General features: G+C 35.9%; 1 protein-coding gene across 1 annotated transcript in view; it reads left to right on the forward strand.

Annotated features, from left to right (window-relative positions):
• The window catches only part of MMS22L (MMS22 like, DNA repair protein), a 132,890-nt gene extending 117,467 nt beyond the window's left edge, over positions 1-15,423 (forward strand). Inside the window, exons 21-25 of the mRNA XM_061207346.1 lie at positions 88-299; positions 3,148-3,311; positions 13,195-13,291; positions 14,687-14,854; positions 15,330-15,423. Of these exons, the coding sequence (XP_061063329.1) occupies positions 88-299; positions 3,148-3,311; positions 13,195-13,291; positions 14,687-14,854; positions 15,330-15,423 (735 nt within the window). The remainder of the gene's footprint in view (positions 1-87; positions 300-3,147; positions 3,312-13,194; positions 13,292-14,686; positions 14,855-15,329) is intronic.
• The last annotated feature ends 2,573 nt before the right edge of the window (positions 15,424-17,996 follow it).

Consider the following 17,996-nt stretch of genomic DNA (forward strand, 5'->3'; position numbering starts at 1 on the left):
TGCTTGGGACAAAATTAGTAACTTCCTAAATTTTTTTTTTAACTTTACCTTTTAGTATTTCTCTCTCTTTTTTTTTTTCTCCTGTAGGGCATGTGTATCGTGTGTTGTCAGTCTCAAAATCCAAATGCCTATCTGACTCAGTTACTAGGGAATGTTATTGAGCAGTATATCGGGCGGTTTCTTCCAGCTTCACCACATGTTTTAGGTCTTGGACAACATCCTGTTTTGTTGGCATTGAGAAACTCAGCCACTGTTCCACCGATGTCATCTCTAAAGAAATGCATTGTACAAGTCATAAGGTACATCTAAATATTAAAAATACGTGGTATTTACAACTTATTATTCTCTATAAAAAAATAACAAAGCATCTCAAAAGTATTGGCAACCCTTAGGATACTGAGCTTAGAAACTTTTTTTTCCTGAGAAGCATTATCTAAGAATTTACCAGAATGACTTGTTAGCCTGAGACAGTGCTCTTTATATTGCTTGTTTTCTCTATGAAGCTATTATTTTTCTTACATACGTCCCAAAGGTATATATATATTTTTTCATCAGATAAACACTAATTGTATTTTGTACTGTACAAAATGAAGTAATTGTATTTTATAAAAGATGGTTAAGTGAAAAGATAAATGCTAATATGAAAAAAGAAGCAATATGAAGTCCTATTTTTGTTAGTCTACTCTGTCTTAATAACTCAGTTTATTATTAGGCAGATGAATCAATGAAACTTCTTAGGTTTTCTACTAAACTCCAATATCTTTTAACTATAACAGTAGAAATTATCTTTTTTTTTTATCTTCATGAGGTATTTAGCTTCACATGAAATTAGTTTTTAAACTTTAAGATGCTGTGGTGATATAGATTATTCTTGTCTAGTTTTTTTTCCTGTGTTTTTAATGATCTGGTAGCATTAATGTCCTGATATTATCCATCACCTCACATGACAGAATCCCATGTCTAAGATCTGTTCTCCCTTCTGAGCTTTTCTGTGTGTTGCTAGTGTTCTGTTACTCAGGTTTGAAAGCTTTATATTCTTTGTTCCCTCCCCTTTTCCAGCCTTTGGCAAATGATTGTTTCCTTCCCTTTTCACGTGTCTTTTCTCTTATCACATTATACCTGGACTATTGCCAGTGTCCTAACTACTTTCACTATCTCTTGTCTTTTCTTCCAGTCCCACCTAAACAATTCCCCCAGATTACTTTTCCTAAAATATTGATCCAGTATGACACTTCCCTGCCTTCAAACCTTTATTCACTCCTTTTTCACCTGTGGAATAAACTCCATACTCCTTAGCTCTCCGTAATCTGTCACTTAACTTTTCCAAATGTAATACATATGGCATCATATATTGATACAAGCCCTAATGAGATGGGTTTAATTATCACCCCCCAAAATGCTTTACATCTCCTTACATCACAGCTTTGTTCGTACCATTTTCTCCATTAAAATGCCATCCCTCTGGGCTAAACACTACCTAGACTTTATGAGACCTACACCTAATATCTCAGTGTACCATGATGCTTCTTTCCTTCTTCTGGAGTCACGTGCTCTTTATGATTCAGTTCACAGAATCATGATATTTTTGCCTAACTTGTATCTGAATTTCCAACAAGATTATAGTACGCTACCACTGTGTTTGAGACATTGCATAGGTAATTTTAGTACAAACCAAACGACAAGTGCTGAAGTGAAATCAAATCCTTAAGGTCTTAAAGTCGTTAAAGCCCAGTGTTTAGGATCTTGGCTGCTTCCCTTGACTTTCCTATTTACTTTGTATACAGTAAAAATGTTTTTCTTATGATTTCTAGTTGAAGACCTAAACATGTAACAATTCCTTTTTCTGTTTTTTTAAACACTCAGGAAAGAAATAGAGATTGCCTCCTATGACTTCCTCTATTCCAAGCTTTTCTACTCCTGGAGTTCCCCATCTTAGGGCCCCTTCTACTGAATTCCTAAGAATTCTGGGATTATCTTTCAAAGCACCTGTCACACCGTATTATAATTGTCCTTTTTTTTTTTTAATCTAACTTTTCCACTGGACAGTGAACCCCATGCTTTCAGAAACCATATTTTACACTCTTGTTCTTAGACTTGTACCTGGCACACCATGTACTAAATAAATGTTTTTTCTAGGCATTGGGAATTCATTATTAAACAAAACAGATAAAAAGCCCTTGCCCCTCAAAGAATGAATGAATTTTGTAATACGTAATGTTTGTTGGAAGTCATTGTATAGAGTAGAAATGATGAAGGCATAGTTCTGCCCTTAAGGAATTTATAATCTTTAGTGATTTCTATGCCCCATTTTGGCAAATTATTATTGCTTTGCAAGTATATTTAGATGTCTAGCTTAGATTATAGCTTATTATTATTATATTATTATTATTATAGCTTAGATTTAGCTATATCTGACACTTATTCATATTGTCTTGGCTTTTTAGAAACTGAACAATTTTCACTTTCATTTATTCACTTAAAAAAAGTACACTGAACACGTTATGAGCTGAGACCTGTTCTAAGAGGTAGAGATACAAAAATGAATCAGATAAATTATCTTTATGACCTCTGTTGAGTTCGAATGCTAAAAATTGTCCTGCTTTAAGAGAAGATATTAAATCCTAAATTACCTCTCTGATTCTTTTACTTCATAAGAGAAGGAAGGAGGTAGGCTGGAATGGGAAGATGATTTCTAGTATTGTCCTCTTATTTATTTGGAAAAATAAGACCCCCTTTCAAATCCCTAAATAAATAAATATGAGGAGAGAATCTTTACACAAATTTGACATTAGAGAAAATGTTGCATCATTGAGGAGCTGATAGAGGAGATCAAGCTTATATTAGAAAGTTAGATTTTTATTAGATTTTGATTAAGTGTATTAAGTATATTTTAAGACCAGGTTGCTTTATATTTTGTTTGTATCTGTATTCTGCTTTGGCCCTTAGAGCACGCCAAAAGGATGTGCAGTCATTGCTTCAAAAATCTTAGGTTTGAAGAAAACATGGTAAAATATACATACTTTTTAAAAATTGTGTTTTACTAATTTGGGAGCTAAAATAGGCCAGTATCTTTAAAGTGTATGACATTTGATTCTGCTCTATTAAAACTTTAAAGAGTAGGAAAAATAAAATTGTGCTTCTTTTCAGGAAATCCTACTTTGAGTTTAAAGGATCCTTGCTCCCTCCTCGCTTAGCATCCATTCTGGCCTTCATCCTCCACCTTGTTAAGGAAACTAACATTGATGTTTCCGAGGTTGAACTACTCCTCCCTGGAGTATTAAAATGCTTGGTGTTGGTCAGTGAACCTCAAGGTTAGTTCGTTTACCAGTTTGTGTTTGTTATACTTTTATGTTCACAAATTAATAGTGTATTTTTTCCTATCAGTTAAATCAACAGTTATATAATGGTTATTTTAGATTATGTTTAAAATATATGGTTATATTTAAAATATATGGTTATTTTATATCAGTTTGATTATATCATGGCTAAAGAACAAACTCTAGCCAATAGCTGAGGTTGGGCATGATAAAATGATTAAAAAGTGACATGTTTCAGTCTAGTTCAGTTTTATTTTTTTTTTCTCCCAGACAAATAGTTTAAGTTTATTTAATTTTTGTTCAATCAGACTCCAGTATTAAATGCAACTTATTAAATAAATAAATAAATGGTGAAGGGTCAGCATACTTTCTCCTGTTCAGGTTTCTGCTAGAATATGTAAGCTGATCTCTGGGCAAACCTGTAAGGATCCATTGATCCGTTTGTTTTCAGTCTCGTCAGCCTTACTGCCAGTGATGGCTTTAAAATATTACGTATTACGTATTTAGTACCCCCTGTGAGTAGCATGCTTTAATAAGCTTATTGGGAATATGCAGAATAGTGGCTATAGTTCTATCCTGAAGGGGTTTTTAGTATAAATAGGATGGGGTGTGTGTGTGTGTGTGTGTGTGTGTGTGTGTGTGTGTGTGTGTGCATTTGTCATTATAATGTGATTGTTTGGGGCAGGCTTCTCACATGCTTCTGCCTAAGTACTTCTAACTACTGTGATAATTGAGTACAGTGTATATCCTAAAGAATATGAGGGCAGAAAAGTGGTAGCTGAAAGCTCAAACAGCTCTTTGAAATGTTCTGTTTTATCTAAAAAATGTATGCATATTTTGTTTCAATGCACATTATTTTGATGTTTAAAATGTTCATCTCTGCTTCCAAGCTTGCTTTTGTGAAAAATGTTGTATTATGTTAATATAAAATACGCTTACTTGATAGTAACACCTCTTCAGTGAAGAATATCCAGAGATAGACCCCAGGCTCTTCTTTAGAAATTTTACCTTCTTTGAAAATGTTTGCATACTTCTAATTTCAGTGAAAGCCTGTTGTATTATACAGTACAAAATTTGAGACAGAGCAGACAGTATACCATTTTAACTAGACCCTTGTTTCATTGAGAGTAATATTTATCATGAAGGAGATCAGGGTTTGGGAGGGGAATTTTGCTGCTCATCTCTAGCTAGTGGTGCATCGCGTGTTCCAAATAGAAGGCATACAGAATGCTCTGTCTCCACATGGCCGTCTTTGTAAGCTGAAGAAACAGTGTTAAACACAGGTTTGTGTGATTGGCTCAGAGAAAATTCTGACTCTCCTTGTTGTCTCAGTGTTTAGAAGGACAGTGTGTAAAATCGTAGAAAGGTAGTGTTACTAAATGACACAGCAGTTCCATTCCTAGATACATGTCCAAGAGTATTTTAAACATATGTCCACTCAAAAATACCTGTACATCAGAGCTTGAGGACTTCCACTTCCAGCATGACAACGTGAGGAGCTCTGCAGCCCTGCTCCCCAGAAAAACTGGTGAAAATTATTTAAAAGAGAGCATTTAAATTCTCTGGAAATGGTCCTGAGGGTACAAAACAAATGGAGAAACATTATTTAAGAAAATATACTGAAGCTTGGTAGGAACAGCAAGTCTTTGATATTTGAACCAAGACTACTCCCTTCTCTCCTCCTAGCTCAGTAAGATGGAAACTCTGGTAAATTTAGACTGGTAAATTAAATAACTAGAGTTCCGTCTCCCCACAGCTCCCAGTAGGAGGGCTGTCTTCCTGTGAGAGGCAGGATATCAGTGTTTCTCATTCTGCCTCCTAGCTACCTGATGGTAAGGCTGTATTCCAGGGGAGTGTGGGTGAGAAGTGGGGCCTTCATTCTTCCATTCAGCCCCCACTCATGGGATGGGTACACTATACTGAGTATGGCACCATTGAGAATACTGGGGCATTGATTGTCCTTGCTCCAGCTTAGAGGTGGAGATTCTATGCCGAGAGGACCTGTGGCTAATACCCCTCCTTCCAGAAGCATTCAGCACCTAAAGTGGGTATGTCACTCAGAAAGTAGTGGACACCATGGTCCCTGTACCCAGCACCAGAGCTACACCTCTGAGTTTTGCCTGGGTGTGGGAGAAAACCATAGAATAGAGAACTCTGAATCTCTCCCAAAGGAACTGACTGCATTTGCAACAAAGTGTGAAAAAGTTCAAGCTTGAGGGTGCTGTCAAAAACAGTGGAGTTTGTGGTTGAAAGGCAATAGGTGAGAGAATGATAGATTTATTGGAGGTATAAGCAGATGGTTGCACAGTTCTGTGATTATACTAAAAACCATTGAATTGTACATGTTAAATGGGTGAATTGTATAGTATGTAAATTATATGACAATAAAGCAGTTATTTTTTTTAAAAACTAAAAAAGGATAACGCAGTTTTTTAAGAAATGCTCAGTTCAATTAATGAAATAAAGATGACAGATTTTTTTTTAAGAAACTCTGTACACTAATGCTCATTGCAGTGTTATCCATAATAGCCCCAAAATGGAAACAACCCAAATGTCCATCAACTAATGAATTGATAAACAAGATGAAGTAAATCCATACAGTGGAATATTATTCAACCATGAAAAGGATTGAAGTACTAACACATTCTATAACATGGATGAACCTTAAAACATTACGCTGGATGAACTTCCTTCAAGATGGCGGAAGAGTAAGACGTGGAGATCACCTTCCTCCCCACAAATACATCAGAAATACACCTACATGTGGAACAACTCCTACAGAACACCTACTGAACTCTGGCAGAAGACCTCAGACCTCCCAAAAGGCAAGACACTCCCCACGTACCTGGGTAGGGCAAAAGAAAAAAGAAAAAACAGAGACAAAAGAATAGGGACGGGACCTGCACCAGTGGGAGGGAGCTGTGAAGGAGGAAAGGTTTCCACACACTAGGAAGCCCCTTCACGGGCGGAGACTGTGGGTGGCGGAGTGGGGGAGCTTCAGAGCCACGGAGGAGAGCGCAGCAACAGGGGTGCAGAGGGCAAAGCAGAGAGATTCCCGCACAGAGGATCGGTGCTGAGCAGCACTCACCAGCCCAAGAGGCTTGTCTGCTCACCCGCCGGGGCGGGCGGGGGCTGGGAGCTGAGGCTCAGGCTTCGGAGGTCGGATCCCAGGGAGAGGACTGGGGTTGGCAGCGTGAACACAGCCTGAAGGGGCTAGTGCGCCACGGCTAGCCGGGAGGGAGACCGGGAAAAAGTCTGAACCTGCTGAAGAGGCAAGAGACTTTTTCTTGCCTCTTTGTTTGCTGGTGCACGAGGAGAGGGGATTCAGGGCGCAACCTAAACGAGCTCCAGAGATGGGCGCAAGCTGCCCATCTTGCCACAACTAGAGAAAGCCCTCGCACAGAAACGAAGACCCAACAGAGCCAAAAAATAAGTAAATTAATTAATAAAAAAAAAATTCTCTAGAAGGGATCAATAGCAGAATAACTGAGGCAGAAGAATGGATAAGTGACCTGGAAGATAAAATAGTGGAAATACCTACTGCAGAGCAGAATAAAGAAAACAGAATGAAAAGAACTGAGGACAGTCTCAGAAACCTCTGGGACAATATTAAACACACCAACATTCGAATTATAGGGGTCCCAGAAGAAGAAGAGAAAAAGAAAGGGACTGAGAGAATATTTGAAGAGATTATACTTGAAAACTTCCCTAATATGGGACAGGAAATAGTTAATCAAGTCCAGGAAGCACAGAGAGTCCCATACAGGATAAATCCAAGGAGAAACACGCCAGGACACATATTAATCAAACTATCAAAAATTAAATACAAAGAAAAATTATTAAAAGCAGCAAGGGAAAAACAACAAATAACATACAAGGGAATCCCCATAAGGTTAACAGCTGATCTTTCAGCAGAAACTCTGCAAGCCAGAAGGGAGTGGCAGGACATATTTAAAGTGATGAAAGGGCAAACCTACAACCAAGATTACTCTATCCAGCAAGGATCTCATTCAGATTTGACGGAGATATTAAAACCTTTACAGACAAGCAAAAGCTAAGAGAATTCAGCACAACGAAACCAGCTTTGCAACAAATGCTAAAGGAACTTCTTTAGTCAGGAAACACAAGAGAAGGAAAAGACCTACAATAACAAACCCCAAACAATTAAGAAAATGGTAATAGGAACATACATATCGATAATTACCTTAAATGCAAATGGATTAAATGCTCCAGCCAAAAGACATAGACTGGCTGAAAGGATACAAAAACAAGACCTGTATAAATGCTGTCTACAAGAGACCCACTTCAGACCTAGGGACACATACAGAGTGAAACTGAGGGGATGGAAAAAGATATTCCATGCAAATGGAAATCAAAAGAAAGCTGGAGTAGCAATTCTCATATCAGACAAAATAGACTTTAAAACAAAGACTATTACAAGAGACAGAAAGGACACTGCATAATGATCAATGGATCAATCCAAGAAAAAGATAAAACAATTGTAAATATTTATACACCCAACATAGGAGCACCTCAATACATAAGGCAAAGGCTAACAGCCATAAAAGGGGAAATCGACAGTAACAGTCATAGTAGGGGACTTTAACACCCCACTTTCACCAATGGACAGATCATCCAAAATGAAAATAAATAAGGAAACACAAGCTGTAAATGATACATTAAACAAGATGGACTTAATTGATATTTATAGGACCTTCCATCCAAAAACAACAGAATACACTTTCTTCTCAAGTGCTTATGGAACATTCTCCAGGATAGATCATGTCTTGGGTCACAAATCAAGCCTTGGTAAATTTAAGAAAATTGAAATCATATCAAGCATCTTTTCTGACCACAATGCTATGAGACTAGATATCAATTACAGGAAAAAATCTGTAAAAGATACAAACACATTGAAGCCTAACAATACGCTACTTAATAACCAAGAGATCACTGAAGAAATCAAAGAGGAGATCAAAAAATACCTAGAAACAAATGACAATGAAAACACGATGACCCAAAACCTATGGGATTCAGCAAAAGCAGTGCTAAGAGGGAAGTTTGTAGCAATACAATCCTACCTTAAGAAACATCTCAAATAAACAACTTAACCTTACACCTAAAACAACTAGAGAAAGAAGAAGAAGAAACCCCAAAGTTAGCAGAAGGAAAGAAATCATAAAGATCAGATCGAAATAAATGAAAAAGAAATGAAGGAAATGATGGTAAAGATCAATAAAACTAAAAGCTGGTTCCTTGAGAAGATAAACAAAATTGATCATTAGCCAGACTCATCAAGAAAAAACGGAGAAGACTCAAATCAATAGAATTAGAAATGAAAAAGGGGAAGTAACAACTGACACTGCAGAAATACAAAGGATCATGAGAGATTACTACAAGCAACTATATGCCAATAAAATGGACAACCTGGAAGAAATGGACAAATTCTTAGAAATGCACAACCTTCCGAGACTGAACCAGGAGGAAATAAAAAATATGAACAGACCAGTCACAAGCACTGAAATTGAAACTGTGATTAAAAATCTTCCAACAAACAAAAGCCCAGGACCAGATGGCTTCATAGGCGAATTCTATCAAACATTTAGAGACGAGCTAACAGCTATCCTTCTCAAACTCTTCCAAAATATAGCAGAGGGAGGAACACTCCGAAACTCATTCTACGAGGCCACCATCACCCCGATACCAAAACCAGAGAAAGATGGCACTAAAAAAGAATACTACAGACAATATCACTGATGAACATAGATGCAAAAATCCTCAGCAAAATACTAGCAAACAGAATCCGACGGCACATTAAAAGGATCATACACCATGATCAAGTGGGGTTTATCCCAGGAATGCAAGGATTCTTCATTATATGCAAATCAATCAATGTGATACACCATTTTAACAAACTGAAAGGGAAAAACCATATGATCATCTCAGTAGATGCGGAGAAAGCTTTTGACAAAATTCAACACCCATTTATGATCAAAACCCTCCAGAAAGTAGGCATAGCAGGAACTTAACAAAATAAGGCCATGGATGACAAACCCACAGCCAACATTGTCCTCAATGGTGAAAAACTGAAACCATTTCCACTAAGATCAGAAACAAGACAAGGTTGCCCATTCTCACCACTGTTATTCAACATAGTTTTGGAATTTTTAGCCACAGCAATCAGAGAAGAAAAAGAAATAAAAGGAATACAAATCAGAAAAGAAGAAGTAAAGCTGTCACTGTTTGCAGATGACATGATACTGTACATAGAGAATCCTAAAGATGCTACCAGAAAACTACTAGAGCTAATCAATGAATTTGGTAAAGTAGCAGGATACAAAATTAATGCACAGCAATCTCTTGCATTCCTATACACTAATGATGAAAAATCTGAAAGTGAAATTAAGAAAACACTCCCATTTACCATTGCAACAAAAAGAATAAAATACCTAGGAATAAACCTACCTAAGGAGACAAAAGACCTGTATGCAGAAAATTATAAGACACTGATGAAAGAAATTAAAGGTGATACAAATAGTTAGAGAGATATACCATGTTCTTGGATTGGAAGAATCAACATTGTGAAAATGACTATACTACCCAAAGCAATCTAAAGATTCAATGCAGTCCCTATCAAACTACCAATGGCATTTTTCACAGAACTAGAACAATAAATTTCACAATTTGTATGGAAACATAAAAGACCCCGAATAGCCAAAGCAATCTTGAGAAAGAAAAACGGAGCTGGAGGAATAGGCTCCCTGACTTCAGACTATACTACAAAGCTACAGTAATCAAGACAGTATGGTACTGGCACAAAAACAGAAATATAGATCAATGGAACAGGATAGAAAGCCCAGAGACAAACCCACACGCATATGGTCACCTTATCTTTGATAAAGGAGGCAAGAATATACAATGGAGAAAAGACAGCCTCTTCAATAAGTGGTGCTGGGGATACTGGACCAGCTACATGTAAAAGAATGAAATTAGAACACTCTCTAACACCATACACAAAAATAAACTCAAAATAGATTAAAGACCTAAATGTAAGGCCAGACAGTATCAAAGTCTTAGAGGAAACCATAGGCAGAACACTCTATGACATAAATCACAGCAAGATCCTTTTTGACCCACCTCCTAGAGAAACGGAAATAAAAACACAAACAAATGGGACCTAATGAAACTTAAAAGCTTTTGCACAGCAAAGGAAACCATAAACAAGACCAAAAGACAACCCTCAGAATGGGAGAAAATATTTGCAAATGAAGCAGCTGACAAAGGATTAATCCCCAAAATTTACAAGCAGCTCATGCAGCTCAATATCAAAAAAAAAAATCAACCCAATCCAAAAATGGGCAGAAGACCTAATTAGACATTTCTCCAAAGAAGATATACAGATTGCCAACAAACACATGAAAGAATGCTCAACATCATTAATCATTAGAGAAATGCAAATCAAAACTACAATGCAATATCATCTCACACTGGTCAGAATGGCCATCATCAAAAAATCTACAAACAATAAATGTTGGAGAGGGTGTGGAGAAAAGGGAACCCTCATACACTGTTGGTGGGAATGTAAATTGATACAGCCATTATGGAGAACAGTATGAAGGTTCCTTAAAAAAACTAAAAATAGAACTACCATATGACCCAGCAACCCACTACTGGGCATATACCCTGAGAAAACCATAATTCAAAAAGAGTCATGTTCCACAATGTTCATTGCAGCTCTATTTACAATAGCCAGGACATGGAAGCAACCTAAGTGTCCATCAACAGATGAATGGATAAAGAAGATGTTGCACATATATACAATGGAATATTACTCAGCCATAAAAAGAAATGAAATTGATTTATTCGTAGTGAGGTGGATGGACCTAGAGTCTGTCATACAGAGTGAAGTAAGTCAGAAGGAGAGCAACAAATACCGTATGCTAACACATATATATGGAATCTAAAAAAAAAAAAAATAGTCACGAAGAACCTAGGGGCAAGACGGGAATAAAGATGCCGACCTACTAGAGGATGGACTTGAGGACATGGGGAGGGGGAAGGGTAAGCTGGGACAAAGTGAGAGAGTGGTAGTGTATATATGGACATATATACACTACCTAATGTAAAATAGATAGCTATTGGGAAGCAGTCGCATAGCACAGGGAGATCAGCTCGGTGCTTTGTGACCAGCTAGAAGGGTGGGATAGGGAGGGTGGGAGAGAGGGAGACGCAAGAGGGAAGAGATACGGGGATATAAGTATATGTATAACTGATTCATTTTGTTATAAAGCAGAAACTAACACACCATTTGTAAAGCAATTATACTCCAATAAAAATGTTTTAAAAAAAAAAGTGTATGAACTTCCAGTTATAGGATGAATAAGGTCTGAGAATCTAATGGATAGTTTAGAAACTATAGTTGATGATAACACTGCATTGTATAATCAAAAGTAAATAACTAGATAAATAAATAAAAATTTGTAAGTGTAAAAAAAACAAAAACAAAAAAAACATTATGCTGAGTGAAAAGAAGGCAGTCACATAAGACCACATGTTGTATGATTCCATCTATATGAAATTCCCAGAATAGACAATCCGTAGAGACAGATAGTAGATCAGTGCCTCCAGGGACTAGGGGAGGAAGAAAATGGGGAAAGATTGCTAATAGGTGTAAGGTTTTGGGGAGAGGTGATGAAAATGTTCTGAAATTAGATAGTGGTGATAACTTCACAGTTCTTATGAATATACTAAAAACCAATGAGTTGTACACTTCAAAAGGTTGGTTTTTATGTGTGAATTATACCTCAATAAAGCTGTTATTTTTAAAAAACTGCTTACTGTTAATACTTTGTGAAGGCTATTTCTTCATGTTCTGGTACTTTTTCCACAGAAGAACTTGTGGGTTTTTTGTTTTTTTCAAGAAAACATCTTTAAAAAGAAACAGTTATACTGGCTTTAAAATTGCATCTAATATGAGAACTTATTTGCTCAATAAAGACAAGTATGCTATATCTTCCTTATCCACTATTGTCATGCTATGGAAAACATTATCTGCTACTTCATTTTAATTAATTTAACTTCATGTGCATCACATGTTTTGTACTCTTGCCATAGTGGATTACAGTTTCTGAAATTTTCCTTGTTCTTAGAGAAAGTAATTTTTTCCCCAGCTACTTATATTTAATGTTCCAAAAACAGCATAACAAAAATGTATTAGCACTTGGAACATGGTGAATTTTCTACATTCTTTGTTGATTTTTTTTGTTGTTGCCGTTTTTATGTACAAGTGCACAGTTGTAAAGGATTTGGTTAAATACTGAAAGAACATAAATGTTCTTTTTGTAACTTTGCTCTCTTTCAAAATGAAATTAGCATCACAAATAGTTGATTTTATATATATATATTGCTAATTTAAGTGAAGGTAAACTGTTAAGTTTCTAATTTTCTACGTATCTGTTTGTTAGTGGGAGGAATATGCTTATGAATTTAAGAAATCAACCTGCTTGTCTCTAAATCAGCTGAATTATTAAAGGTTATCTTTAATCAGTATGTAACAGTGCTTGCAAGGTTAGGATACTGGAGTGTTTTTGAATATGGGTTCTTTTCTAACAGAAAGACTTACCTTCACATGTGTTTTTTCAGTTACAGGGTTGTAAAAAATAGACTGTTAAGTGTTTTATATTTTCTTAAAATGGAAGATAGGGAGACTTTAGAACAAAACAAAAGCTCATAACTATTTTGCTTTGAAAAATAACAAAAAAGCATGTAGATACTTTAAGAAAACAACATGTTTTTCTAAATCTAGAGTGCTCATAAAAATGAGGATCCAGATGGTCAAATCAGACAAAATGTGTAATGCTGTAAATTTTCCTCCTAGTTAAAAGGCTGGCCACCGAGAACCTGCAGTACATGGTCAAAGCGTGCCAAGTGGGGTCAGGAGGAGAACCTGCCGCCCAGCTGACTTCTGTGTTTAGGTAACTGGAAAATATGCCAACTGGCAAGAAGACTATTGCCAGCCATTTGACAGCCAACATGTTTTTTAAATAACTAATTATCCAAAACATAATGTGTTACTACTTGTTTGTAGTTTCAATTATTGTATTTTTGGCAGTAGTTTTGCTATGTTGTGTTGTTTTATAAAAAATAAAAGTACCAAGGAGAAAGATAAGTGAGCTGACTTAAAATTACCTGAGAATTTAGTAAGGAAGATTCTTGCATGTGTTTAAGAGGAAAAAGTGGGAAACGTGAGTCATGATGACAGGTGTACAGGCTTTGGAGCTGCTAAACATGCTACTCAGGATCCACTGTGGAAGTGCCTGTCACTGGTTTTCCTATTCACTTTAGATGCTGTGGACCCAGAAAGCTCCATTGTATGTAATTGTGAAGCATAGACTTTGTAGATCTTTTGTTCCTTCACAAGAATAACTGCAAGTTGAGAAACATTTTCTGTTTTGTTTTTATTTTCCTGCCTTGCACCCTATAGAGTCTTATGCTTTCTGTTAGGGCAGTACTTTTAAGTATTTCTTTCTCACAGTTTCTACCAGTTCACCTTTATTTCATGTATCTCTACCCTAGCACTACCATGATAAATAGTTTGGGTCCATTTCCTTCATTCTATGTTAGATTTTTGATTCCTCAGTTTTCTTTCTCATCACATAGTTGGCACTTGTCAGTTGTTTACATTTTATTTAAATTGTGATCATTTGAAATAAATACTGGATTTATGAAAACTGTAAAGCCCTAAGAGAGGAGGAAGGATTTTATATGAACAAAGATTGCATGTTTGTTAAGTACAATTTATTGAGCTAGGTGACTTTTATTTTCTTGGGGGGAGAGAGTGGAAATTTTAGTATTAAAATATATAATTCTTATTAATAAAAGGTTTTCTGTGGGTCTAAAGTCTCTTGATCGGTTAAGGAATATAAAAATTATTTCAAATAACTTGCTTTCCTCATAGAAATATTGTTTGATTTATCTACAGATAGCAATAACTAAAAGATATACAAAATAACTAGGAAACTGGACTCTTCGCTGTTTTAGTCTCTTCTACATCCTTACCACCTAGATTTCAGCATGCACACTATAGCAAAAAAGTCCCTGAGATTAGATTTTTCCCCCTTATTCTTCCTCCTGGGATTCCAGCTCCTCCCTTTCCCTCCTAATGCCGCCACTCTGGTCACAGCTCATACTGAAGCCATTTCTGTTCTTTATTTTCAAGTGTTAAATAGTGTTCATATGGCATCTAAATCCTTACGGTAATCTTACCTGAAATGATCTTTCTTGTGTTCAGGTTACAGCTTGTTGCCATACAGATACCAGCCCAAGGAATTGCCCCAGAAGTAATTCTAAGTAACTTGTTTTACTTTCAGGAAATTTATCGAGGATTATGGTATGAGATATGATTATCAGATTTACAGCATTTTAGAAACAGTAGCAGCATTGGACCAACAGGTTGTTATCCACTTGATTTCTACCCTTACTCAATCTCTGAAGAGTTCAGAGCGGAAATGGGGCCTTGGCAGAAATATTGCACAAAGGTATGTTTGGTAATTTCATTATATCCTTTCGGACAATGATTATGAAATCTAGATTCATTTTCTAGAGATGGCCTATTTTCCACTTATAAAAATTTGGAGTGTGTTCCAGTGAATAAGATTAGTGACTCAACTAGATAATATGGGTTTTGGTCAGAAATAGATCAAGGCTTTTTTTTTTTTTTAATAGATTACAACCCAGCTGAAGATAATGCTGGACTATTTAGAGTAATGAAACATGGCGGGGGTGTATAAGTCTGTATTTCCTAAAGAGATTGTTTTAGAAGGGTCAGTACTCATACTATAATTCATATGTCCAAAAGTAGTATATTAAAGAATCAAAGTACTTTAATCAGATCGTGTATGGTGTGTATAGACAAGTAGACATTCAGGCAGGCTCAGTTTGTAAAGACTTAAATGAAAAATAATGGAAAAGGTAGTAAATATATATCTGTCTTCTTTTCTTTTTTCTTTACAGGGAAGCCTATAGCAAACTTTTATCTCACCTAGGACAAGTGGGACAAGATGAGATACAGAGACTAAAAGATGATAATATTGAATCTATTTTGTGATTCATCCTCAATGTTAATTATAACTATCTAAAGTCACTTTGCACCATTCTGACTCCTACTTTTAATTAATTGTATAATGTTCTGTTAAAAATACTTTCTAGAATTTTTTCCTTTCATACCTGTAAGTTTATAAATAAGGAAATAAAAGTTAATTAAATATGTTATAGGAGCTTTGGAACTTGGTAAAACTGCATTCTATTTTGAAGAGGATTTAGTGAAACTAAAGAAACTTTTCCTAACTGGGAGTGTTATGTGTGTATGTCTAAGCAGGTTTGTACTGGTTGATCCATGGCCATTTTACTGCAATGTGACTTTCTGCCTTGTGAGTAATTTATTTCTGTTTTGTTTTTGTTTTCTTATGAGTTATATTTTATTATGATACTATTTCAAATTACCTGGCTGCCCTATGCTGGGTTGTTTTTTTTGGAGGGGTGGTCAGGAGATAGAACTGTATATTTGTTATCCTTTTTTATACTATGCGTGAGGCAAGTCAATAAAATCCTTACAAAGCACACTTAACTCTATGAGGAATGAGACTGAATCTGGCTAAATGATTATACAGATAATATGTATTTTTTTTTAACTTGGACCAACAGTGTTTATATCAATACTTGGGTTCCAACAGTTGCCAGATGTTTTCCTCTACTCATCCTTTTGTTTGGAGTTGTCATTAAAAGACAGATCAGGAGGAGGATAAACAAGAAGAGCCTTTAGGAAAAGAGAATAAATAATATTCTGGAAATTTTTAAGTTTACAGAATTAACAGAAGAGGTCTGAGAAGTCAGCTGATTTATCTCCTTGCTCTTCAATTAGAGCCTCTTATAAACCAGCATCTTTCATGTTTGCAGGGAGCCAGTTTAGTTTCCTGTAGCAGCTCATCTCTCAACCCTTTAACTATTTCATTCAGATTCATTCTACCAGTTGGGCTTTTGTCCTTGACTCCTTTTTCTAATGAGCATTATTTGGTAAAAAGAGCTCCAATCTTAGTGTTAGGAACCCACCTGAATCTCAAACCCAGCTCTGCTTTGACCTTGAGCAAGTTCTTAACCTTTCTGAGCCTCAGTTCCTTCATGGAGAAAAATGAATAATAACCCTTTTTTAAATTTCACAATGTTCTGGTAGGAATCAGTGGGATAATTGATTTATAATTATAATCATATAATTTAAATGTATGTGAAAGTATTTGTTGACCTGTGTTCTGTTTAGTGGTGTACAGACATGATCACTCTATCTCATGCACAAAGGTGAAGAACACTTCTCAATTTTGTTCCTCTTTCTCTAATGGTATGTCCTAGATGAAGTCCCCACTTCTTTTCAATGTTTTCTTACATGTCATGTTTGCTAAGTTTGAAATAATTTGTTTTTTTCTTGAGCATCTAGTGTTTATCATGGTTCTACTATTCCTTCAGGAAAACATTTCAACCCTTTTCTGACTCAAGAAGTATCTTTTAAAATGAAATGCACTGCAATCGGGAAACTAGAGTTAATAGCCCTTTCCTAATTGTAATCTGTGAAGTCTAAAGAACTTCATGACATATAAATGGTTTATTTTCCCCCCAAATAAACTGTTTTTAATTCAACAAATGGGATGAATAAAAGCCTCTTTAAGGTTACTAAGACTTCAGAGCAATGAGTTTCATTATGATAGTGACTTATTAAATGAATGATGCATTATTTTGCAAGTTGTAGCAATTGAAATTTAAACTATTTAATGGGATGACTTTAAAGAGGTTATTTATGTGTGTGTGTGTGTGTGTATATGTGTGTGTATATATATTTTTTCACCCCCAAGGGAAATTGATAAAGATATCTTGGAGAATCTTGCTCCTTAGCTTATGAAACTTTTTAAGGGTTAAGAAAATCTGCTGCTGAATCATGCATTAGGGTGTATAGCTGTAGATACTAAGAATAACTAAAGTTTATACATAAAAAAATCAGTAACAAGAAAAAGTCTGTAACAATACATGTGTATGTATATATATATATTTTTTAATTTATGTATTAGTAAACTTTTAAAGAAGCTGTTTTATTAATTGAAGAAAAAAGAAAATTTATGACTCTGTTCCATTTCTTAAGAATCTTCACTGACCCATAAATTATTACTATAGTCTTGTCTTTTTCCATTTCCAGACTTAGAGTACCTTATACTTGCTTCCTTAATGTTCCTTTTCCCCTAAAAACCCTGTTATCTCTGAGGCGGCTGCTTCTACCGTGGTAAGGTAGGCCAGTCTCTTTTGGTCAAATCTGAAATGTGTTCTCATTTTTCTTGGTCTTTGGGGCCTCTGTGACGTTGCATTTTCTTTTATCTTCTCATCCCTTCCTCAGCAGTATCGCTCCTTCCTACATACACATTCTTCCTTCTTGTCCCTACTGGTAAGATCTAGCCCTTCACCTGCTCTGTCTCAACATTCTTGTAGTAGTGAACTGATAAAACTAGCTTATAATTTTTTCTCTCTATCTGTAGTGCTAATTTTTCTCTAAACCTGTCTAGTTGGATTCTCCTGAAATCTCAAGGCAACATGTCAAGCTGCCCTTATCATCTTCGTTTCCAGTCTAGCTCATGCCTTCATTTT

This window comes from Eubalaena glacialis, chromosome 12 (assembly GCF_028564815.1).
Source record: "Eubalaena glacialis isolate mEubGla1 chromosome 12, mEubGla1.1.hap2.+ XY, whole genome shotgun sequence".
Lineage (NCBI taxonomy): Eukaryota > Metazoa > Chordata > Mammalia > Artiodactyla > Balaenidae > Eubalaena > Eubalaena glacialis.